We start from the raw sequence: 25,490 nt of genomic DNA on the forward strand, positions 1-25,490 counted from the left end.
CTAGCTGCACTTTTGCCACCCGGCAGCACAAGAGGTGACGGCCTCGCACTGATGTGGAGCCGAACAATGTGTCCTTTTCATACTGTATCAGAACGTTCACTCTGCAATGTATTCTAGGACAAGAAATCCTAGTAACACATGCAGTTATATGGTAGATTGCTTTGGTAAGACGTTTGTTATTTTTGCAGACAGTCCACCCCCAACAGATATCAAACCTTTGAAGGGGAGACCGGTGAAAGTGCAAGATCCTACACAGAAACCTGCCGAAAAGCAGCTAGAATTCAGACTGTGCGAGCTCCTCCTAGACATCGAAGACCGGGTTTACCAGGGCACCCTTGGCTCTGTTAAGGTATGCTTTAAGACAAATACTGGACAAACATTTTTTTTCTTTATTAATTCAAATTTACAGTCCCACCATGGAGTATTTTGCAAACCATGCCTGATTTAGTAATAAATGACAAGTTTTTACACTGTGACTTTTCATCTTGCATAAAATATTGTCTGAAGTAGTTACTGCTCCATGCAAACTCCAAGCAATCATAGGTTTACATCTTCTTTAAACCTATGATACCTAAAGCAACATGTGACTGTATGGTAAATCTAATAGTTTTTTATTTCAGTAAATTCATAAGTGTAGTGGTGTGTATCTTTTTTTGATTTTTAGGGCCCTAAAAGTGGTGACTGCATTGAGCTTCTGAGTCAGTTAGCCATGAAATATACTGTAACCCATAGGGACCATGCTAATCACTTAACAACCGCGGGCCATAACATTATGTCCTAAGCCACCATAGTGTAATCACCTGCAGCTTCTGCAGGCAGCCAGCGGTGAATCAAGCACGTGTCTGCTGATTTGTACAGCAGACGTGTGCCTCGCAGGCACAGGTGGATCTATGACCCACCCGCTCATTTTAAACCTTTTAAATCGCGCTGTGAAAATCAGGGCTGTGGAGTCGGTAAGCCAAACCTTCGACTCCGACTCCGACTCCTCAAATTCTCTTGCTCCGACTCCGGCTCCGACTCCGGCTCCGACTCCGACTCCTACATATATTGCTTATAGTTAGGTGAAAAATTTATTGTAATACATGAACATGTGTATGTGAACATCAGACATTTAATAATTTTTATGATACAATAATCAAGATATTTGGATAGAACATAAAATATATTTATTGGAATACAACTTTAGAACACAAAAAACTGTAATAAATTGTAAATATGTAATACACTATGTAATATACAGTAGATTACATATATATCTTGTGTGTGTATATACACTGTGTGTATATATACATATATATATATATATATATATATATATATATTACATATTTACAATTTATTAGTTTTTTGTGTTCTAAAGTTGTATTCCAATAAATATGTTATGTTCTATCCAAATATCTTGATTATTGTATCATAAAAACAATTAAATGTCTGATGTTCACATTGTACTACAATAAATGTTTCACTTAAATATAAGCATTATACTAAATGTTATTATTTAGTAAAATATTCAGCACATTCTGCATTGCACTCCTGTCCCCAATTTATTATATATGTTAGGAGTCGGAGTCGGTGCATTTTATACCGACTCCGACTCCGACTCCACCAAAATGAACTCCGACTCCACGACTCCGACTCCACAGCCCTGGTGAAAATGTGACAGCGCGACTTAAATGCCTATCACAGTACATATTCACGCACCTGCTTCTATCAGCAGCGTCGTGACGTGATCACTGTGAGCCGATGGTAGCACAGGGGGTCATGTCATGACTTACTTCCTGTTGCACCCGGCCTGAGTGCTGCCTGTAACAAGAGGTGAGCAATTCTGGTGATCACAGCTGTGTAGCTGTGATCAACAGAAATGAACAAGCAATCAGACTGCTGATACTTATAGTCCCCTAGTGGGACTAGTAAAATAAAAAAAAGTATTAAACCCCTAAATGTTCAAATCACCCCCCTTTCGCCCATTAAAAAAAAATACACACATTTTAGTATCGCCGCGTTCAGAAATGCCCGATCTATCAAACGCATCCTGCACGTTTTATAATCAATCTAATCCGTAAACTGCGTAGTGGCAAAAAAATTAAAATCTCCAAAATTACCGTTTTTGGTCACCACAAATTTCTTCGGCGCTCCATTGGGAGACCCAGACGATTGGGTGTATAGCACTGCCTCCGGAGGCCACACAAAGCATTACACTAAAAAGTGTAAGGCCCCTCCCCTTCTGGCTATACACCCCCAGTGGGATCACTGGCTCACCAGTTTTCTGCTTTGTGCGAAGGAGGTCAGACATCCACGCATAGCTCCACTGTTTAGTCAGCAGCAGCTGCTGACTATGTCGGATGGAAGAAAAGAGGGCCCATACTAGGGCCCCCAGCATGCTCCCTTCTCACCCCACTTTATGTCGGCGGTGTTTGTTAAGGTTGAGGTACCCATTGCGGGTACGGAGGCTGGAGCCCACATGCTGTTTTCCTTCCCCATCCCCCTGAGGGGCTCTGAGGAAGTGGGATCTTACCGGCCCCCAAGCCCTGAGGCCGGGCTCCATCCACAGACCCATGGAACCTGCTGGATACGGAGCTGGGTACCGTTCAGGGACAAGGCCCTGCGACATGAAGGTACTCTGTGTCCCCGCTTGTACAGGCCGCGCACACTCCAGGCTTGCTGGGTGTGCTAGTGCGCCGGGGACAGTAGCGCTGCGCGCTGGGGTTTCAGTCACTACAGTTTGTCTGAGTGCCTTTATGTGTTGGGGACTGCCGCGCCGACCGCCCCTGGAGCGGCGGCGCGGCTGCGACTTGTAGTGCGCCGGGGACTTAGCGCCGACCGTGCTTTTACGACCGCGGCGCTTATAAATCTAGTCCCCGGCTTTTGCGGCCTAGCTCCGCTTCGTTCCCGCCCCCACCCTGTCACTCAGGGCAAGGGAGAGACGCTGTACGTTTATTCAGCGCCGAGGGCTGGAGCCTTATTTACATGCTCCAGCCCTCTCACTGAGCACAGTGGGACGCAGGTTTCCCGCTCGTTGTCTGCACACGCCCAGGGCCCGCCCCTCTCCACAGGACGCTGGCAGCCATTCCTACATGCAGTCTGGCTGGAGAACGGACACAGGCTCTGGGAGACCCAGACAAGGGATTTCTGGCGACCACACACCCGCGTTAAGCGGGCGGTAAGCAGCACTTAAGTGCTGGCCCCACTAGTGCCACAGTGTGATATTTGTGTACTTTTTTCACTGTACCATATATATATATATATATATATATATATATATATATATATATATATATATATATATATATATATTTTGCACTGTAAGGTCGCTTCTTGGCTGTATACCCCTATTGCTCTGAGGAGACGACAACATGTCATCTGCAAAACGCAAGGGTGCCAAGACACAGGCTGTGAACGCTGCTTGTGCTGCTTGTGGGGCTAATCTACCGGCAGGTTACAATGACCCCCATTGTGTGCAATGTTCGGTCCCTGTGCCACTTCGTCAGCCGGAGCCTATGGTGGTAGTGGCCCAGGCAGAGTCGCCGGTGAACCCTGTCCCGGTGACGGGGACAGAGTTTGCGGTTTTTGCTGACAGGATGTCTGTCACTATGACAAAAATCCTAGAGACCTTGCAGGCCAGGCCAGTTACTCAGTCCATGGACACTGCTGCGGCAATGTTCCCCGGTCCTCCTCAGTTGGAGTTAATCCGTGCTTCAAGGGGGTCCCAGGCATCTCAGCCTGACGGCTCTGATTCAGATGACAGTCCCAGGCAGCCTAAGCGTGCTCGCTGGGAGAGACCCTCCACGTCATCACGCGGATCAGGGTCTCAACGAGAAGAGTCTCTACATGATGAGACAGAGGAGGGGGATCAGGAGTCTAATCCTGAAACCGCTCTCAATCTGGATACTCCTGATGGTGACGCCATGGTAAATGACCTTATAGGGGCCATCAATAGTCTATTGGAAATTTCTCCCCCTGCCCCTTCTGCAGAGGAGGCAGCTGCACAGCAGGAGAAGTTCCATTTCAGGTATCCCAAGCGTAAACTGAGTACTTTTCTGGACCACGCTGACTTCAGAGAAGCAGTCCAGAAACACCATGCCTACCCAGATAAGCGTTTCTCCAAACGTCTTAAGGATACACGTTATCCCTTTCCCCCTGACGTGGTCAAACGCTGGACCCAGTGTCCAAAGGTGGATCCCCCAATCTCCAGGCTTGCAGCTAGATCCATAGTTGCAGTGGAAGATGGGGCTTCACTTAAAGATGCCAATGACAGACAGATGGACCTTTGGTTAAAGTCTGTCTATGAAGCTATCGGCGCGTCGTTTGCTCCAGCATTCGCGGCCGTGTGGGCACTCCAAGCTATTTCAGCTGGCCTGGCACAGGTGGACTCTATCATATGTCCAGCAGTGCCGCGAGTAGCGTCCCTAACCTCGCAAATGTCTGCGTTTGCGACTTACGCTATCAACGCTGTCCTGGACTCTACAAGCCGTACCTCAATTGCGTCTGCCAACTCTGTTGTCTTGCGCAGAGCCTTGTGGTTAAAGGAATGGAAAGCGGATTCTGCTTCCAAAAAATGTTTAACCAGCTTGCCGCTATCTGTAGATAGACTGTTTGGTGAACAATTGGCTGAAATCATTAAGCAATCCAAGGGTAAGGACTCCTCCTTACCCCAGCCCAGATCAAGCAAACCTCAACAGAGGAAGTGGCAGTCGAGGTTTCGGTCCTTTCGAGGCTCCAGCAAGACCCAATTCTCCTCGTCCAAAGGGACTCAGAAGGAGCAAAGGAGCTCAGATTCCTGGCGGGCTCAGTCACGCCCCAAGAAAGCAACCGAAGGAACCGCTTCCAAGGCGGCTGCCTCATGACTTTCGGCCTCAGCCCTCCGCATCCTCGGTCGGTGGCAGGCTCTCCCGCTTTTGCGACATTTGGCTGCCACAGGTCAAAGACCGGTGGGTAGCAGACATTTTGTCTCACGGGTACAGGATAGAATTCAGTTCTCGTCCTCCGCCTCGGTTCTTCAGAACCTCCCCACATCCCGACCGAGCAGATGCCCTTCTGCAGGCGGTGTGCTCACTAAAAGCAGAAGGAGTGGTGATCCCTGTTCCTCTGCAGGAACAAGGGCAAGGTTTTTACTCCAATCTCTTCGTGGTTCCAAAAAAGGACGGCTCGTTCCGTCCTGTTCTGGACCTAAAGCTGCTCAACAAGCATGTGAACGCCAGGCGGTTCCGGATGGAATCCCTCCGCTCTGTCATTGCCTCAATGTCTCAAGGAGATTTCCTTGCATCAATAGACATCAAAGATGCTTATCTCCACGTGCCGATTGCTACAGAGCACCAACGTTTTCTACGTTTCGTGATAGGAGACGACCATCTCCAGTTCGTAGCTCTGCCATTTGGTCTGGCGACAGCCCCACGGGTTTTCACCAAGGTCATGGCGGCAGTGGTAGCAGTCTTGCATTCTCAGGGACATTCGGTGATCCCTTACTTGGACGATCTACTTGTCAAAGCACCCTCTCAAGAGGCATGCCAACACAGCCTGAATGTTGCGCTGGAGATTCTCCAGACTTTCGGGTGGATCATCAACTTTTCAAAGTCAAACCTGGCACCGACTCAATCACTAACGTATCTTGGCATGGAGTTTCATACTCTCTCAGCGATAGTGAAGCTTCCGCTGGACAAGCAGCGGTCTCTACGGACAGGGGTGCAGTCTCTCCTTCAGGGTCAGTCGCACCCCTTAAGGCGCCTCATGCACTTCCTAGGGAAGATGGTGGCAGCAATGGAGGCAGTCCCGTTCGCGCAGTTTCATCTGCGTCCACTTCAATGGGACATTCTCCGCCAGTGGGACGGGAAGACAACTTCCCTAGACAGGAAAGTCTCCCTTTCTCAGACGGCCAAGGATTCTCTGCTATGGTGGCTCCTTCCCACCTCATTAACGCAGGGAAGATCATTCCTGCCCCCATCCTGGGCAGTGGTCACGACAGACGCGAGTCTGTCAGGGTGGGGAGCAGTTTTTCTCCACCACAGGGCTCAAGGGACGTGGACTCAGCAGGAGTCCACCCTTCAGATCAATGTTCTGGAAATCAGGGCAGTGTATCTTGCCCTATTAGCCTTCCAGCAGTGGCTGGAAGGAAAGCAGATCCGAATTCAGTCGGACAGCTCCACAGCGGTGGCATACATCAACCACCAAGGAGGGACACGCAGTCGGCAAGCCTTCCAGGAAGTCAGGCGAATTCTCATGTGGGTAGAGGAAAGAGCTTCCACCATATCAGCAGTTCACATCCCGGGCGTAGAAAACTGGGAAGCAGACTTCCTCAGTCGCCAGGGCATGGACGCAGGGGAATGGTCCCTTCACCCGGACGTGTTTCAGGAAATCTGCCGCCGCTGGGGGATGCCGGACGTCGACCTAATGGCGTCTCGGCACAACAACAAGGTCCCGACCTTCATAGCGCGGTCTCGCGATCAAAGAGCTCTGGCGGCAGACGCCTTAGTGCAAGATTGGTCGCAGTTCCGGCTCCCTTATGTGTTTCCACCTCTGGCACTCTTGCCCAGAGTGTTACGCAAGATCAGATCCGATTGCGGCCGCGTCATACTCGTCGCCCCAGACTGGCCGAGGAGGTCGTGGTACCCGGATCTGTGGCATCTCACGGTCGGCCAACCGTGGGCACTACCAGACCGTCCAGACTTACTGTCCCAAGGGCCGTTTTTCCATCGGAATTCTGCGGCCCTGAACCTGACTGTGTGGCCATTGAGTCCTGGATCCTAGCGTCCTCAGGATTATCCCAAGGGGTCGTTGCCACCATGAGACAGGCTAGGAAGTCCACTTCTGCTAAGATCTACCACAGAACGTGGAAGATTTTCTTATCCTGGTGCTCTGCACAAGGAGTATCTCCCTGGCCATTCGCGTTACCTGTTTTTCTTTCCTTCCTGCAATCTGGGTTGGAAAAGGCTCGGCTCCCTTAAAGGGCAAGTCTCGGCACTATCCGTGTTTTTTCAGAAGCGTCTAGCACGACTTTCTCAGGTGCGCACGTTCCTGCAGGGGGTTTGTCATATCGTACCTCCGTACAGGCGGCCGTTAGATCCGTGGGATCTAAACAAGGTCCTTGTTACTCTCCAGAAGCCGCCCTTCGAGCCTCTGAGGGATGTGTCACTTTCTCGACTCTCACAGAAAGTGGCCTTTCTGGTAGCGGTCACGTCTCTTCGGAGAGTGTCTGAACTAGCAGCGCTGTCATCCAAAGCTCCTTTCCTGGTGTTCCACCAGGACAAGGTAGTGCTGCGCCCCATTCAGGAGTTTCTCCCTAAGGTGGTATCCTCTTTTCATCTTAATCAGGATATCTCCTTGCCTTCCTTTTATCCGCATGCAGTTCATCGGTATGAAAAGGATTTACATTTGTTGGATCTGGTGAGAGCACTCAGAATCTACATTTCCCGCACGGCGCCCCTGCGCCGCTCGGATGCACTCTTTGTCCTTGTCGCTGGTAAGCGCAAAGGGTCGCAGGCTTCCAAAGCCACCCTGGCTCGATGGATCAAAGAACCAATTCTTGAAGCCTACCGTTCTGCTGGGCTTCCGGTTCCATCAGGGCTGAAGGCCCATTCTACCAGAGCCGTGGGTGCGTCCTGGGCATTACGACACCAGGCTACGGCTCAACAGGTGTGCCAGGCAGCTACCTGGTCGAGTCTGCACACTTTCACCAAACATTATCAGGTGCATACCTATGCTTCGGCGGACGCCAGCCTAGGTAGAAGAGTCCTGCAGGCGGCAGTTGCCTCCCCGTAGGGGAGGGCTGTCTTTGCAGCTCTAACATGAGGTATTTCTTTACCCACCCAGGGACAGCTTTTGGACGTCCCAATCGTCTGGGTCTCCCAATGGAGCGCCGAAGAAGGGAATTTTGTTACTTACCGTAAATTCCTTTTCTTCTAGCTCCTATTGGGAGACCCAGCACCCGCCCTGTTGCCCTTCGGGATTTTTGGTTGTTTTTCGGGTACACATGTTGTTCATGTTGAATGGTTTTCAGTTCTCCGATGTTACTTCGGAGTGAATTTGTTTAAACCAGTTCTTGGCTTTCCTCCTTCTTGCTTTTGCACTAAAACTGGTGAGCCAGTGATCCCACTGGGGGTGTATAGCCAGAAGGGGAGGGGCCTTACACTTTTTAGTGTAATGCTTTGTGTGGCCTCCGGAGGCAGTGCTATACACCCAATCGTCTGGGTCTCCCAATAGGAGCTAGAAGAAAAGGAATTTACGGTAAGTAACAAAATTCCCTTCTTTGCACAAAATGCATTAATAGGTGATCAAAACGTTACATCTGAGCAAAAATGGTACCATTAAAAACGTCAGCTCGAGATGCAAAAAATAAGCCATTACTGAGCCCCATATCACAAAATATAAGAACTCTATGGGTCACGGAAAGTGTCGCAAAAAGTGCACCACTTTTTTTGACAATTATGATTTATCTATTTTTTTTGTTTAACCCTTTAGATAAAAGTAAACCTATACATGTTTGGTGTCTACGAGCTCGCACCGATTAGACACATAAGTTTTACCATATAGTGAATATGGTGAATAAAATATCTCAAAAACAATTATACCATTGCACTTTTGCAATTTTTCCGCACTTGGAATTTTTTTTTGACGTTTTTTCCAGTACACTATATGGTAAAACTTATGGTTTCATTTAAAAGTACAACTTGTCCCTCCAAAAAGCAACCCCTCATATGGCAAGAGTGACGAAAACATAAAGTTACAGCTCTCAGAAGAAGGGGAGCAAAAAAAATCTGAAAATCGGCCGGGGGTTAAAGTTAAAAAGTCAATTCAGTATGTTTCTGCTGGTGCTGCAGTAACAACCCCCATTTTTTTCCCCCACTTTCCCTCTTGATCCAGGTGCCTGACAGACAGACATGGAGGTTGGCTGTTGGAACTTGCTCTTATGATCTTTTGGATAATGAAACCAAATCAAATGGGGCCGTGAAATTTGAAGATATGGAAATTGAAAATGACATGAATCAAAGCAACAAGGACAGGTTTGGAGACCTTTTAGAGAAATTAAATAATTTGTTTTCCATTCTTAGTTATCTTTCGGGGGTCCACTCTCTCCTGGGGGTGCTGCTCCGGTGATGAGCTGACAGCTAGGATCAAGTTGTAGTGGTGCAGGTCGCTGACTGAAGTCAGAAAGTAGATCATGTGTACCCAGTTGTACCAAGTAGTTCGAAGCAAGAGCGACTCTTGGCAGTGACTGTTTTGTGGCTAATAGATGTGATTACTGTATGTAGTTTTACTTCTCTATCGCTTTATTGGGGGACATGGGAAACCATGGTGTATGCTGCTGCCACTATGCAAAAAGCTCCTCCCCAGTAGTTTGCAGTCACCAACTGGCACAGAGATAATCCGTTTCAGCTTGGTGTCAGTAGGAGGCAGACACAGGACTGCACTCAGCTGTGTTTCTACCTTACATTTGTTATTATTTTATTAATTTCTTTTTCTTTCAGATTGTGAGTAGGCAACAGAGTGGAGTGGTGTCACTCTATCATCCACCTAAAGACCGAGAGCACAGTGTGGGGTTGCCACTACTGTATCCTCTCTGTGCTATCTGGTAGGGCTCAAGCCCCGTAACACAACAAGAGTGTTTGGCGCTCCCCCGTGGTCAGTCTTTTCCATCACTTCCCTGCCTTCTCGCTCCACAGAACCTGATGAGCAGTTAGGAATGACGGAACCAGTACCTTCTGGCCGTCCGGAACGCCTGATAACAATCTTCCTCAGTGTACTCTGAAGATGGGTGCTTCACCTTTAATAGTATTTAAGTTAGGACAGAGGTCTCTTTATTGGTTCTTCACCCTTAGTTTCCCCCTTTCTGTTTCAGCCGTGTCCTCCGCGCACCCAAAGTGTCCTACATTACTAATCAGTTTGATCGTGGCCTGCTCCTGCACTCAAGACATGCCCCCCCCCCCCCAATTCAGCCTATCTTTCGCATCGACTTTCCTGTGCACCGTACCCAGCCTATGAGAGCATGTTCCTCTCTCGCCACACAAGAACCCTGTGCGCCTTTTTATAATCACCGCCTCCTTTTTCAGCGCCAATGTTGCCCCCTGCTAGGAGGCATCTTCCTCTCCTTCAGCATGTTCCAGGATGGCATCCTTTTCTCGTTCTCCTGCTTCCAGCGATTCAGGAGTCGGGCCTCCATTTCGATTCCGATCTGGACTCCAAACCTATTTACAAGCTTCGGAATATAGTTACTAGCCTGATTATAGCTGTTAATCAAACTCTCGATGTAAAGGATGAGGAACTGACTCAAGCCAAATAGTCTGTACCCTTTTAAGAAGTTAAAGTGACTGCCTCGGGTTTTCGCCAACCACGAAGAATTCAGCGGAATCTTCGTCAGAGAATGGAAGCATCCGAAAAACGGTTTCAAAAGACTTAGGCTAAGTGCGCACGTGTGCGTAATTCATGCAGTTACGCTGCGCTTTGTAGCGCAGAGTAACTGCATGCGTCCTGCGTCCCCTGCACAGTCTATGGAGATTGTTGTCCAATTATTCAGAGAGAAACTAGACAAAATCATCTCTGATACCACAGGAGGAAAAAGTACCTGATTTCCACAACAGAGGCCAAAACGTACACCCCCCGAGAGATGCTTGTTTCCTTTTCGTTCCTTTTGCCATTTCTTAACCGGAAACTACATTCACCAGAACAAGTCTCTGATTTGCCAAGAAAAAAGACACTTCTTCAAACCTGTTCCTTCCTGACATCCTCGTGGGCACCAGAACAAGTTGTCCAGATTTAACAAATTCTCTTCAGCATGACTGGACATCCCCATTTGGGAATCCTCTCACGGTGGGTGGTTGGCTCCTCATGTTCCAGGCAGAGTGGCTTTCCGTAGTAGACTACTTTTGGGTTCAGGACGTCTTTCTACAGCTACAGAATAGTTTTCCACCCTTCCTCGCGCTCACTTTTTCGAACTATACAACCATCATACTCCTGGCCCCCGGATAGGTCCAGAAGACCTTGGTATGCAGTGCTAGTTCACCACCTCGTGGACTTCCTGTGGAGACTTCCAGATCTCCTTTCACAGGGTCCCCTCTTTCACCATAATTGTCAGTTGCTCAATATACCATCATGGCTCTTTTGAGATCCTCTGGTCTCCGATCAGGTCATCCAGATCCATGATCAAGGCGAGGAAGCATTCTTCCACTCGCATATACTATCGCACATTGAAGGCCTTCTTCTGAGGGTGCAAAACCAACCACACTGCTCCGATGCGCTTCTCCTTACCTTCCATGTTGTTTCTTGCAGTCGGGTCTTTATTCTGGCCTGTCCCATAGCTCTCTTAAGGGTCAGGTCTTAGCACTTTTCATTCTCCTCCAGAGAAACCTTGAATCTTGTCCCCAGGTCAGAACCTTACTTCATGGCGTCACACATTTTGTGCCACCTTACTGACCTCCAGTAGAGCTTTGGGTTGTCAACCTCATTCTGGACATCCTTCAGGGGTCTCATATTGAACTGCCATGAGATGTTTTCCTATCCTTCCTCTTCTGGAAGGTTGCCTTCACCTCGATTAGATGAGTTTCCGAACTCGTGGCCCTCTCCTGCCGCTCCCTCTATCTGGTGTTTCATTAGGACAAGGTGGTTTTGCTTCTGACTCCATCCTTTCTCCCTAATGTGTTTGCCTAGTTTCACCTTAACAAGGACAATGTGCTCCCTTCTGCCTGTCTCCTTCTCGCTCTCGGGAGCAATCGCTTCATAAGCTGGACCTCCGCCTCTGCATCACCACTATGGCATCTTTCACACAAACTAACTCTCTTCATGATCCTGGACGGTTATCACAGAGGACTTCCATCATTGCATACTGGATATAGGCTGCCATCGGGCGCACTCAAGATCACAGCTCACTCCACTCACGCAGTGGCGGCCTCCTGTGCTGTTCATCAACTGGCCCGTCTTGCTACCTGGTCTTTCATAGCTTCAGAAAATTCTACGGGGTTTACACAAACTCTTCGTTGGATGCGAGCCTCATTAGAAGGGTCCTGAAGGCCACAGTGGTCCTTGCTCAGGCTTGAGGGTACTATCCTGTGCCCACCCTTGGAACTGTTTTAGGATGTCCCATGGTCTCCGGTGTCCCCCAATGAAGCGATAAAAGATTTTAGGCACTCACTTTAAAATCTTTCTTTGAGCCTTCATTGGAGAACACAGTACCTGCCCTTGCATATAGTTATCAGTTGTGTTGCTTAACTACGTTACTTCAATATGTTCTTACCTTACTGTTACTTCTCCTACTGCTTTCTCATTAATGGAGTACCTCCGTGCCAATTGGTGTGTGTGACGGGGTATGTGACAAAGCATTGAGGGACGCCAGGCCAAGGAACAATCCAAAGGGCTTTATTGGAACCACAAAGATAAAGCACCAAACATAAATATAATTCCTTAAAGTCTGCAAGGCGTCCACAACAAAACAAAAGATCCAGGGGCGCCTCCCGGTATTCCAACACCAGGGAAAATATGGCAATGGTCCTTTATAAGAGTTCTTTGAGTCCAACAGGGTCTCCAGTCTGTAACAGTCCATACACAGGCTCTAGGATCCAGACTCAGCTATAGATCCTAGTCCTTCTCCAGCCGAGATCCAACTAACTGACCTAACTTGGGTCTCATTGTTCTTCTCTCCTGGGATCAGCCCCTAAGGTGGGCCCAACTCCGCCTGGACATTTGATGACATTTGATACATGAATGGACTTTAGACTCCTGGCTCTGTTCTGTTTACCAAGTTGTGGATTGGAGAAGTCCCATGCTGAGAAGAACAAACAATCCCCCACCAGTAGTACATACAGGACAGTCACGGAGAGACAGACTATTACACCATGAGCACAGGCGGGGGAGGGACACACTGTTAGTATGCTTAAACTACTGCGGAGGAACTAAATTTTTCTGCATAGTGTCAGCCTCCTAGTGGATTGTATATCTCAACTTAGATCAATTTTCGGGGAGTATCAGTACCTAGAGCTCCAAATGCTTCTTGGGAGGACTTTAGGAGGAGGGGGTATTCTCCTCATCAATGAATGTGAACAGCAGTCAATAGTAATTCTAATTTCTTCCTGCAGACTCCAGACTTTGAAAACAGAGAGCCAAAGTGGCACATCCACTACTGCCAGCACGCCTCAACCAGCAACCAATTCTGTACATTACCTGGCGCAAGCATTACTGCAAATAGAGCAAGGCGTGGAGCGGAAATACCTAAAGGCTCCTCTAGGTAAGCCGACAGTGAGTGTCATTGTGTCTGCTGGTGAGGTTCTTTTATAGGGCAAAGTCCGATCATTAACTCTGCATAGAATATCTATCCCAATACTACTTTAGCCTTTTTTGGGTGAATGGGTGTCTGTGGGTATGATTGATTGAGAGCTTCTTCCACGGCATTACGCCAAATGGATACACTGAATGCACCTGTACCTGGAAATTCTGGTGTTTTATTTGCATATATGTTAATACACTGCATAGTGGTCTAAGCTGCATATGGCCATATGCTGTATATCAACCATTCAAATGACAGGCTGGGTTCATATGAGTAAGAGATGACTTCCATAGACCCGTGCATCTAAAGGGCGAGGTGTTCTCCACCCCCATCGACTAGCTGACATCTGCTCCAGCAGTGGCTAGAATTGAGCTTCTGCCCACTGATAAGTGGTGTGCTTTATCTCCCAGTCATGTTTCTGCAGAAGTGTGATCAATTGAGTCTTGGACAACCACTTTAATAGACGTTATATCTTCATACACTGACTATTTGATTTAGTCGTTCCCCACAATATCGCGGTTCACTTATTGCAGCTTCACTGTATCATGGGTAATGGGGTGGTGGGGCGGCAGCAGTGGTGGAGCAGGGTCACAGGAGGCAGGGGCGGTGGTGGACCAGGGCTACGCTGCGGGTGTCCCAGATGCTCGCTGCGGGTGCTGGCAGGAACATCCAGAAACTGTCAGCGGTGCGGGCTTCAAAGATACGGTTCTTGGAGTCGGTGTGTGCGCAGCTTGAGCTCTCGGCTCAATGACAAACCAAGATCTCATCTGCGCATGCTCCACCTCCAGGCACTGTTTTGCTTAAGTCTTCTCCAGGGAGAGCAATGAGCCGGAGGCAGCGCATGCACATTTGAGAGCTTGAGCGGAGAGCTCGAACTGTGCACGCGCTGATTCCCGGCGCCATTATTTGAAGCTCACACCGCCAACATTTTCAGGATGGCCCCTGTCTCACCTTCCACAGCGCACAGTCTGCAGCATTGTCCTTGCCTCCTGCAATCATTCTCCACCACCCCCTGGTAAGCTAGATTCAGCTTATAAGAAGCACCCCTCGTGAACCTCCCAAATTTTTGGAATGAAAAGTGTCTTTATAATCCGAAAAATACAGCTAAATAATAAAGTAAATATAACGTTGCTATTTCACGGATTTTCACCTATCGCAGGGGTTTCTAGAACGTAACTCCCATGATAGGTGAGGGATCACTTTATACACAAACACCAGTGACTGGGGGAAATAGCCTTATCCGATCAGCAAAATGGCTTTATATATGCCATACTACAGCAGCGCCTTTTGTCTATGCCGTAGTACAGCAACGCCTTTTGTCTATGCCGTAGTACAGCAGACCTAATTAGGATGTAGATCATACATGAAGTAATATGTGGTCTTCAATTGTACAGGGGATGCAGAAGACTGTAAGAAGAGCTATAAATTTGATAAAAAGAAAGATGACAAAAAAAAGAAAGATGAAGATCAAACTGGTGAAAAAGATGGTGAGCAATGTTTTAAAAGCTTGTACCTTCTCACTGGAAACTTGCTAGAATTGAGGCACAGAACAATAATGCTGATTTGTCCCGTTGTAGATGGCAGTGACAATGGCCGTGTTCAGAGAACCCTGCTGGACCGCTGGCGAGAGTCCCTACTAGCAGCTGGCAGCTTGTCTCAAATCTTCATCCACTTGTCCACACTGGAACGCAGTATTTTGTGGTCTCGATCCATTTGTAACTTCAGGTGCAAAGTTTGCCGCAAGAAAGGAGATAATGAGAGTATGATCCTGTGTGACGGCTGTGAGAGAGGGCACCACATTTACTGTGTGAGGCCCAAGCTGAAGGTAATTTGAGGCATCACATTAAAGGGAACAAGTCAATTCCTGGGGAATTGGTTTTCCTGGTAGTTGTGGGACATCTCTTCTGGTTACAGCTGATGCATTTCAGATAATGCTAATGTGATTGATACTGCTAGCAGAAATCTTTACAATTTATTTGATCCACATCAGCAAAGTTAAATTCTAATATTCTAATGTCAAGGGAAAAATTTAGGTAAGACTGCTAATGGAGTCTTTGTTCAGGGCAAATCCAGAGGACTGGGCCCAATTAGCGATCTGTACAGATATATTAAATAACTCAGAAGCAATGATCACAGAAACTGTGTTCACCGTTTGAGCCAGTGTTGGTGACTGACTCGTGTATTAAAAAGACTCGTGATTATACCATACAACATTCGACCTTGAAGCAAGAACAGGGAGTGATCATCCCACATATTACATCCCTTATTTCAGCTGTGAGAAAATCATAACTATAAAATTCTCTCAGTATATTATGAAATACCTCTTTGTTCATTATTCATTGTGGCTTGATTATCTAGTTAACACATTCCTTCATTGTGTGAAATCACTGATAAGACTTTCACTAAGGGGTACATCTCACATAGCGAGATTGCTGCTGAGTCACGTTTTTTGTGACGCACCAGTGACCTCATCAGCGATCTGGCTGTGTGTGACACTGAGCAGCGACCTGGCCCCTGTTGTGAAATCGGTGATCGTTACACACTGTTCTGGTTTATTTTCTTCAAAGGCGATGTCCTGCTGGGCAGGACACATCGCTATGTTTCACACTGTGTGACAGGGTTCCAATGACAGCAGAGAGCGTTATAAAGGTCGCTACTGCGACCTGTATCGTTACTGAGTCGTTTGTAAGGTCTGAGTGTGTGACATCGCACCAGCGACCTCCCAGCGACTTACCAGCGATCCTTATCAGGTCGCATTGTTTTCGGGATCGATGGTAAGTCGCTAAATGTGACGGGGGGGGGCTTTAGAAGGGCTTCACTGTTTATTGTTTATACATCTGTTCACTTGTCCTTGGTTAACTCTTTCTTGAACATACAGCTTAGAATAATATTATGGCGTCTGTGCGATGGTCATCTATATTTTGATTATTTACATACACAGATAATCTTATTACATTTGAACAAACAACCTATAGCCCAGGCTACCTTCACAATAATAGATACATAACGACTGAAATTATGTTCTACATTACTTGAATGCAATTGATAACGTTTTATTTGATGTTTGTGTGTTGTTTAAAAAAAAAATATTTTTCTTTGTCGCTCCATTGGGAAACCCAGACAATTGGGTGTATAGCTTCTGCCTCTGGAGGCCACACAAAGTATTACACTTTTAAAAAAGTGTAACTCCTCCCCTCTGCCTATACACCCTCCCGTGGATCACGGGCTCCTCAGTTTTATGCTTTGTGTGGAAGGAGGCACACATCCACTCATGCATTCTCATACATAGTTATGTCGGATGGAAGAAAAGAGGTCCCCAATGGGGTCCCCGCCATGTTCCCTTCTCACCCCACTAAGTCGGCGGTGTTGTTAAGGTTGAGGTATCCATTGCGGGTACGGAGGCTGGAGCCACATGCCGTCTCCTTCACCATCCCTTATGCGGCTCTGGGAGAAGTGGGATCCTATGCGGTCATCCATGTGCTGGGACCGTGCTCCATCCGCAGCCCCTGGTGGAACCTGCCGGACCGGAGCTTATTCATCCCCAGGGACCGGGCCCTGCAACTTGAAGGTACTCTGTATCCTCATGTGGGGACTGTACAGGGGTCGCACCTTCCCCCCGGAAGCCGCGGTGGTTCCGTCCGATATCTTTTCGGCGGACCTCCACGCCGACCGTGCCTGCTTGTCGGCCGCGGCCTTAAATTTAGCCCCCGGCTTCGCCGCGGCCTAGTCCGAAAAATCCCGAGCCTGCCTGTCAGGGGTAAGGGCGGGATTGCCGACATGACGTCGGCCTTGAGGGCTGGAGCATCCTGCATGTCTCCCTCCCCCCTCATTGACCACTTGGAGACTCCAGATTCCCGCTCTCTGCTAGCACCGCCCTCGGCTCCACTCCCCCCCCCTGAGAGCTCCGGCAGCCATTTTTAACATTCTGCTGGTGGATGCTATTCAGCAGCAAGGCTCTGCAACTCCGGGGGATCCACGACAGGGAATCTGGAGGACACACTCCGCTAGTGAGCGGTTGGTAAGCCACACCGGTCACCCGGTGCTGGTCTCCCCCAAGGTGCCGGGATGGATATATATATATATATATATATATATATATCTGTTAGGAAAGGCGGTATACCCTTTTCCCATATACCCTCAGTGGTCAGTCTCCTAAGAGACATCAGCATGTCGTCCACAAGGAGCAAAGCTACTAAGGCACAGATTTTTTTCGCGGCCTGTACCTCTTGTGGGGCTATGTTTCCTGCGGGATCCACCTACCCTCACTGTGATCAATGCTCGACTCCTGCCACGCTTGCTCAGCCGGAGCCTAGGGCAATGGTGGGCCCCTCGGCTCAGGTAGATCCCCCTGCTCCCTCTGAGCAGGCAGCAGGGGCAGAGTCACCGGCGTTGGCCTCTTTCGCTGAGAAACTCTGTCACTTTCTCAATCCATTGCTCAGTCTATGGACAAATGGTCATCTAAGCTGCTTGAGGCATTGCAGTCCAGACCGGGCTCTTCACAGGCCCCGGTCCCTGTTAGTTTGTCTCCTCCAGGTCCTTCTCGGTCCGCGCCGCAGCGCGCTCCCAGGATAGCCCCTAGGTCCCAGGCGGAGGACTCCTGCCCGGATCGCAGCCCCAGACCTGGTAAGCGGTCTCGCTGGGATTCTTCCCCGGCCTCCTCACGCTGCTCTGGATCCCAGTTTGAGGACTCTCAGGAAGACGAGGCGGACGTGGGAGCTCAGGGCTCTGACCCTGACTTCGCCCTTAACCTTGATACACCTGAGGGGGACGCATTAGTAAATGATCTTATCTCGTCCATCAACCAGGTGCTGGATCTCTCACCACCACCTCCTCCTGCAGAGGAGTCAGCTTCTCAGCAGGAGAAACACCAGTTTCGATTCCCCAAACGTACGCGCGATACGTTTTTTGATCACTCCAACTTCAGGGACGCTGTCCAGAAGCCCAGAGCGGTCCCGGACAAGCGCTTTGCTAAACGGCACACTGACACGCGTTATCCCTTTCCAGCTGAAGTCGTGAAGGGCTGGGCACTCTCCCAAGGTGGATCCTCCAGTCTCTAGATTGGCTGCTAGGTCAGTTGTGTCGGTTGCCGATGGCTCATCCCTGAAGGATACCACTGACAGACAGAGCTCTTGGTGAAGTCTATTTATGAGGCCACGGGCACGTCTTTTGCCCCGGCCTTTGCGGCTGTGTGGGCTCTCCAAGCAATCTCAGCATGTCTGACTGAGATTAATGCTGTCACGTGGAATTCTGCTCCGCATGTGTCTTCCTTGACCTCTCAGGCATCAGCATTTTCGCCCAATCCTCTTCGTCCAACCGGCCGGAGAAAGGCCAGAGGAACTCCTATGCGTGGCGGTCTAAGTCACGCCCCCAAAAGGCCGCAGGAGGCACTGCCTCCAAGACTGCCTCCTCATGACTCTCTGCCTCATCTAGCCACATCCTCTGTCGGTGGCAGGCTCTCCCGCTTTGGAGACGCCTGGTGGCCACACGTTCAAGACCGATGGGTGAGAGACATTCTGTCTCATGGTTACAGGATAGAGTTCAGCTCTCGACCTACGGCTCGTTTTTTCAGAACCTCTCCACCCCCCCGCACAGGCCGATGCACTTTTTCAGGCAGTGGACGCTCTAAAGATGGAAGAAGTTGTGATTCCCGTTCCCCTTCATGAACGTGGTCGCGGATTTTACTCCAACTTGTTCGTGGTGCCAAAAAAGGACTGATCATTCCGTCCCGTTCTGGACCTCAAGCTGCTCAACAGACATGTGAGAACCAGACGGTTTCGGATGGAATCTCTCCGCTCTGTCATCGCCTCGATGTCACAAGGAGACTTCCTAGCATCGATCGACATCAAGGATGCGTATCTCCATGTGCCGATCGCACCCGAACATCAACGTTTCCTGCGTTTCGCCATCGGGGACGAACACCTCCAGTTCGTCGCATTGCCCTTCGGCCTGGCGACAGCCCCACGGGTCTTCACCAAAGTCATGGCATCCGTCGTGGCGGTCCTGCACTCTCAGGGCCACTCGGTGATCCCATACTTGGACGATCTCCTAGTCAGGGCCCCTTCTCGGGTGGCGTGTCAACGAAGTCTTACCGTCACTCTGGCGACTCTCCAGCAGTTCGGGTGGATCATCAATTTCCCGAAATCCAAGTTGACGCCGACACAATCACTGACTTACCTCGGGATGGAGTTTCATACCCAGCCAGCGTTAGTCAAGCTCCCGCGGGACAAACAGCTTGCTCTGCAGGCGGGGGTGCAGTCACTTCTTCGGAGTCAGTCACACCCCTTAAGGCGTCTCATGCACTTCCGTCTCATGCACTTCCTGGGGAAGATGGTTGCAGCTATGGAGGCAGTGCCGTTCGCGCAATTCCATCTACGGCCACTCCAATGGGACATTCTTCGCAAATGGGACAAGAGTTCGGCTTCCCTCGACAAGAACATCTTTCACTTGCAGCCAAAGAAGGGAATTTTGTTACTTACCGTAAATTCCTTTTCTTCTAGCTCCTATTGGGAGACCCAGACGATTGGGTGTATAGCACTGCCTCCGGAGGCCACACAAAGCAATTACACTAAAAAGTGTAAGGCCCCTCCCCTTCTGGCTATACACCCCCAGTGGGATCACTGGCTCACCAGTTTTAGTGCAAAAGCAAGAAGGAGGAAAGCCAATAACTGGTTTAAACAAATTCACTCCGAAGTAACGTCGGAGAACTGAAAAACCATTCAACATGAACAACATGTGTACCCGAAAAACCACCAAAAATCCCGAAGGACAACAGGGCGGGTGCTGGGTCTCCCAATAGGAGCTAGAAGAAAAGGAATTTACGGTAAGTAACAAAATTCCCTTCTTCTTCGGCGCTCCATTGGGAGACCCAGACGATTGGGACGTCCAAAAGCTGTCTCTGGGTGGGTAAAGAAATACCTCATGTTAGAGCTGCAAAGACAGCCCTCCTCTACGGGGAGGCAACTGCCGCCTGCAGGACTCTTCTACCTAGGCTGGCGTCCGCCGAAGCATAGGTATGCACCTGATAATGTTTGGTGAAAGTGTGCAGACTCGACCAGGTAGCTGCCTGGCACACCTGTTGAGCCGTAGCCTGGTGTCGTAATGCCCAGGACGCACCCACGGCTCTGGTAGAATGGGCCTTCAGCCCTGATGGAACCGGAAGCCCAGCAGAACGGTAGGCTTCAAGAATTGGTTCTTTGATCCATCGAGCCAGGGTGGCTTTGTAAGCCTGCGACCCCTTGCGCTGGCCAGCGACAAGGACAAAGAGTGCATCAGAGCGGCGCAGGGGCGCCGTGCGGGAAATGTAGATTCTGAGTGCTCTCACCAGATCTAACAAATGTAAATCCTTTTCATACCGGTGAACCGGATGAGGACAAAAAGAAGGTAAGGAGATATCCTGATTAATATGAAACGAGGATACTACCTTAGGGAGAAACTCCTGAATGGGGCGCAGCACTACCTTGTCCTGGTGGACCACCAGGAAGGGAGCCTTGGATGACAGCGCCGCTAGCTCAGACACTCTCCGAAGAGACGTGATCGCTACCAGAAAGGCCACTTTCCGTGATAGTCGAGAGAGTGAAACATCCGTCAGAGACTCGAAAGGCGGCTTCTGGAGAGCAACTAGTACCCTGTTCAGATCCCATGGATCTAACGGTCGCTCGTACGGGGGATCGATATGACCAAACCCCCTGCAGGAACGTGCGTACCTGCGGACGTCGTGCTAGACGCTTCTGAAAAAAACACCAATAGCGCCGAGACTTGCCCTTTAAGGGAGCCGAGCGACAAGCCCTTTTCCAACCCAGATTGCAGGAAGGAAAGAAAAGTAGGCAATGCCAATGGCCAGGGGGACACTCCTTGTACAGAGCACCAGTAAAAGAAAATCTTCCACTTCCGTGGTAGATCTTAGCAGACGTGGGCTTCATAGCCTGTCTCATGGTGGCAACGACCCCGTGGGATAATCCTGAGGACACTAGGATCTAGAACGCAATGGCCACACAGTAGGTTCAGGGCCGTAGAATTCAGATGGAAAAACGGCCCTTGGGACAGTAAGTCTGGCCGGTCTGGTAGTGCCCACGGTTGACCGACCGTGAGATGCCTGTCGCCAGAGCTCTTTGATCGTCATGAAAACCGGGACCTTGCTGTTGTGCCGATTCGTGAAACCCGTCCGGGTGCAGAGACCATTCTCCTGCGTCCACGCCCTGGTGACTGAGGAAGTCTGCTTCCCAGTTTTCTACGCCCGGGATGTGAACTGCGGATATGGTGTATGCTCTGTCTTCCACCCCTAGCAGAATCCGGCGGACTTCCTGGGAGGCTCGCCGACTGCGTAGTCCGCCTTGGTGGCTGATGTATGCCACCGCTGTGGATTGTCCGACTGAATTCGGATCTGTTTGCCTTCCAGCCACTGCAGGAAGTCTTGCAGGGCCATATGCACTGCCCAGAGCTCCAGACAATTGATCTGAAGAGTGGACTCCTCTGAAGAGAGTCCTTGATCGTCTGAGAAAGGGGGACGTTCCTGTGTAGGGACATCGACTTCCCCTCCCATTAGCGAAGAATGTTCTATTGAAGTGGACGCAGATGAAACTGCGTGAAAGGGACTGCCTCTGGATGAGGTGTCTCCTTGAAGGAGAGACTGCACCCCCGTCTGTAGTGACCGCTGTTTGTCCAGTGGAAGCTTCACCATCGCTGAGAGAGTGTGAAACCCCAAGCTAAGATATGCCAGCGATTGGGTTTAACTTTGAAAAGTTGAGGACCCACCCGAAACTCTGGGAAGTCTCCAGCGCCATGTTCAGGCTGTGTTGGCATGCCTCTTAAAAGAGTGCCTTGACAAGTAGATGGTCTAAGTAAGGGATCACAGGGTGACCCTGAGAGTGCGGGAGTGGTCCCACTGCTGCCATGAACTTGGTGAAAACCCGTGGGGCTGTCGCCAGACCGAAGGGTAGGGCTACGAACCGAAGATGCTCGTCTTCAATAACTAATCGTAGCAAACGCCGGTGCTCTGGAGCAATCGGCACGTGGAGATAAGCATCCTGATGTCTATTGATGCTAGGAAATCTCCTTGAGACATTGAGGCAATGACGGAGCGGAGGGATTCCATCCGGAACCGCCTGGTTTTCACGTGCTTGTTGAGCAGTTTAAGGTCCAGAACGGAACGGAAGGAGTCGTCCTATTTTCTTCGGCGCTCTATTGGGAGACCCAGACGATTGGGTGTATAGCACTGCCTCCGGAGGCCACACAAAGCAATTACACTCAAAAGTGTAAGGCCCCTCCCCTTCTGGCTATACACCCCCAGTGGGATCACTGGCTCACCAGTTTTCGGCTTTGTGCGAAGGAGGTCAGACATCCACGCATAGCTCCACTGTTTAGTCAGCAGTAGCTGCTGACTATATCGGATGGAAGAAAAGAGGGCCCATATGGGGCCCCCAGCATGCTCCCTTCTCACCCCACTGGTGGTTTGTAAGGTTGAGGTACCTATTGCTGGTACGGCGGCTGGAGCCCACATGCTGTTTTCCTTCCACATCCCCCTGAGGGGCTCTGAGGAAGTGGGATCTTACCGGCCCCAAAGCCCTGAGGCCGGGCTCCATCCACAGACCCATTGAACCTGCTGGATGTGGAGCGGGAGTGCCGTTCAGGGACATGGCCCTGCACCATTCAGGTACTCTGTGTCCCCGTACACAGGCACAGCACACTCCAGACTTGCTGGGTGTGCTAGTGCGCCGGGGACAGTAAAGGGTTACAGTCACTGCAGCCTAGCTTAGTGACTTTATTTATTGGGAACTACCGCGCCGGACGCTCCGTGAGCGGCGGCGCGGCTGGGACTTGTAGTGCGCCGGGGACTTAGCGCCGACCGCGCTTTTACGGCGGCGGCGCTCATAAATCCAGTCCCCGGCTTTTGCGGCCTAACTCAGCTTCGTTCCCGCCCCCACCCTGTCAATCAGGGTAGGGGAGAGACGCTGTACACTCAGCAGCGCCGAGGGCGGGAGCCTTATTTACATGCTCCAGCCCTCTCACTAGACACTGTGGGACGCCAGGTTTCCCGCTCTGACTCGGGGCACGCCCACGGCCCGCCCCTACTCACACGAGCTGGGGAAGGACGCCGGCAGCCATTCCTGCAGCCCGAGCTGGGAGAACGGACTCTGGGCAACCAACAGGAATGGGGCGACCACACACCCGCTTATAGGCGGGCGGTAAGCGGCACCTGGGGTGCTGACACTAAATACCGCAGTTTTGTCTATTTGTATTTAAGTACACTGCATAGGTCGCTATCTCGGGCTATATGCCCTCTTAGATGGCGACACATCAGCAGCAGGAAAGCATGGGTGCTACGGCACAGGCTTTCTAGGCTGCTTGTATTGCACGTACTGAAGTGTTCATGTGTATTTATGCTTGTATGCTGTACACTGCACTGTACGGTCACTAGTCTTGGCTATATTCGCCATAGAATGGCTAGACTACAGCAGCAGAAAAGCAAGGGTGCTGAGGCACAGGTTTTTTTCTATGCTGCTTGTATTGCAGGGGTTGCAGTGTTCATTTGTGCTTATGCTTGTATGCTATACATTGCACTGTATGGTCGCTATTCTGGGCTCTATTCCCCTAGATGGCTAGTCTACAGCAGCAGAAAAGCAGGCTTTCTATGCTGCTTGTATTGCATGTGCTGCAGTGTTCATTTGTACTTTATGCTTGTATGATATACATTGCACTGTACGGTCGCCATTCTTGGCTCTATAAGTCGGCAGCAGCATATAAGCAACACAGGCTTTCGATGCTGTTTTTGCTGCATGTGATACTGTTCCACGGCACTGCTCCCCATTGGGTGCAATGCTCCCCTGTAGCACTTGGTCAGCCGGGGTCTCTACTTGACGTGGCCAAAAGAATCACCTCTCAACCCTGTCCAAGGACAGGGACGGAGTTGCAATGGGATAGAGACTTGCAGTCCGGACAGGCCATGGGCAATCTGGATCATTGCTCCCTGGCCACCCTCACTTGGATTAAAAATCGGTGCTCCGGGGGGGTCCCAGGAGGCTCTCTGTATGATGAGGTAGACGTAGCTCATCAGGACTTTGATCCTGACACCGCTCTCACTCCGGATACACCGGATGGTGACGCCATAAGGAATGATCCTATAGCGTCCATCAATGGAATGTTGGATCTTTTCTCCCTCAGCTCCCCCAGCGGAGGAGTCAGCTTCACAGCAGGAGAAGTCCCATTTCAAACTCAAACGTATATTGAGTAGTGGTCTGGCCACGCTGACTTCAGAGAAGCAGTCCAGAAACACCACGCTTACCAGATAAGCGTTTTCTCCAAACGTATTAAGGATATACGTTATCACTTTCCCCCTGACGTGGTCAGGCGTTGGACCCAGGGTCCAAAGGTGGATTCTCCAATCTCCAGGCTTGCGGCTAGAGCCACAGTTGCAGTGGAGATGGGACTTCACTTACAGATGCCATTGACAGACAGTTGGACTCTGGTTGAAATCTGTCTGTGAGGCTATCGGCGTGTCGGTTGCTCCGGCATTCACAGCCGTATGGGCACCCTAAGCTTTTCAGCTGTTCTTGTGCAGCTGGTCTTGAGCACAAGTACATCTGTGCCGCAGGGGCGTCCGTAACCTCGCAATGTCTGCATTGCGACTTACCCTATTAATGCTGTCCTGGAAGGACAGCCGAGGTTTCGGTCCTTCCCAGGCTCGGGCAGGTCCCAATTGTCCTCGTCCAAAAGGGCTGAAAAGCCTCAGAGGGGCTCAGCTGCCGGCCGGGCTCAATCACGCCCAAGGAAGGCAGCCGGAGGAACCGCTACCAAGGCGGTCTCCTCATGACTCTCAGCTCTCTCATCTTTCCGCATCCGCGGTTGATGGCAGACTCGCTCGCCTTTGGCGACATTTAGCTGCCACAGGTCACAGACCGGTGGGTGAGGGACAGTGTGCCCACGTGCACAGGACAGAGTTCTGTTCTCGTCCTCCGACTCGATTCTTCAGAACGTCCCCACATCCCCACCGAGCAGATGCTCTTCTGCAGGCAGAAGGAGTGGTAATCCCGGTTCCTCTTCAGGAACAAGACACGGTTTTCCTCCAATCTGGTTGTGGCGCCAAACAAGGATGGCTCTTTCCGTTCCGTTCTGGACCTAAAACTGCTCAACAAGCACGTGGAGGCCAGGCGGTTCCGGATGAAACCCTCCGCTCCGTCATTGCCTCAATGTCTCAAGGAAATTTCCTAGCATCAATAGACATCTAAGATGCTTATCTCCACGTGCCGATTGC

General features: G+C 50.1%; 1 protein-coding gene across 2 annotated transcripts in view; it reads left to right on the forward strand.

Moving 5' to 3' along the window:
* Positions 1 to 25,490, forward strand: part of BAZ1A (bromodomain adjacent to zinc finger domain 1A) — a 285,238-nt gene that overhangs the window by 230,641 nt on the left and 29,107 nt on the right. For both annotated transcript variants that reach the window (XM_075330124.1, XM_075330125.1), the window contains exons 19-23: positions 189 to 349; positions 8,854 to 8,993; positions 13,056 to 13,204; positions 14,638 to 14,730; positions 14,821 to 15,068. In XM_075330124.1, coding sequence (XP_075186239.1) covers positions 189 to 349; positions 8,854 to 8,993; positions 13,056 to 13,204; positions 14,638 to 14,730; positions 14,821 to 15,068 — 791 coding nt within the window. The remainder of the gene's footprint in view (positions 1 to 188; positions 350 to 8,853; positions 8,994 to 13,055; positions 13,205 to 14,637; positions 14,731 to 14,820; positions 15,069 to 25,490) is intronic.

Source organism: Anomaloglossus baeobatrachus, chromosome 12 (assembly GCF_048569485.1).
Source record: "Anomaloglossus baeobatrachus isolate aAnoBae1 chromosome 12, aAnoBae1.hap1, whole genome shotgun sequence".
NCBI classification, from domain to species: Eukaryota; Metazoa; Chordata; class Amphibia; order Anura; family Aromobatidae; genus Anomaloglossus; species Anomaloglossus baeobatrachus.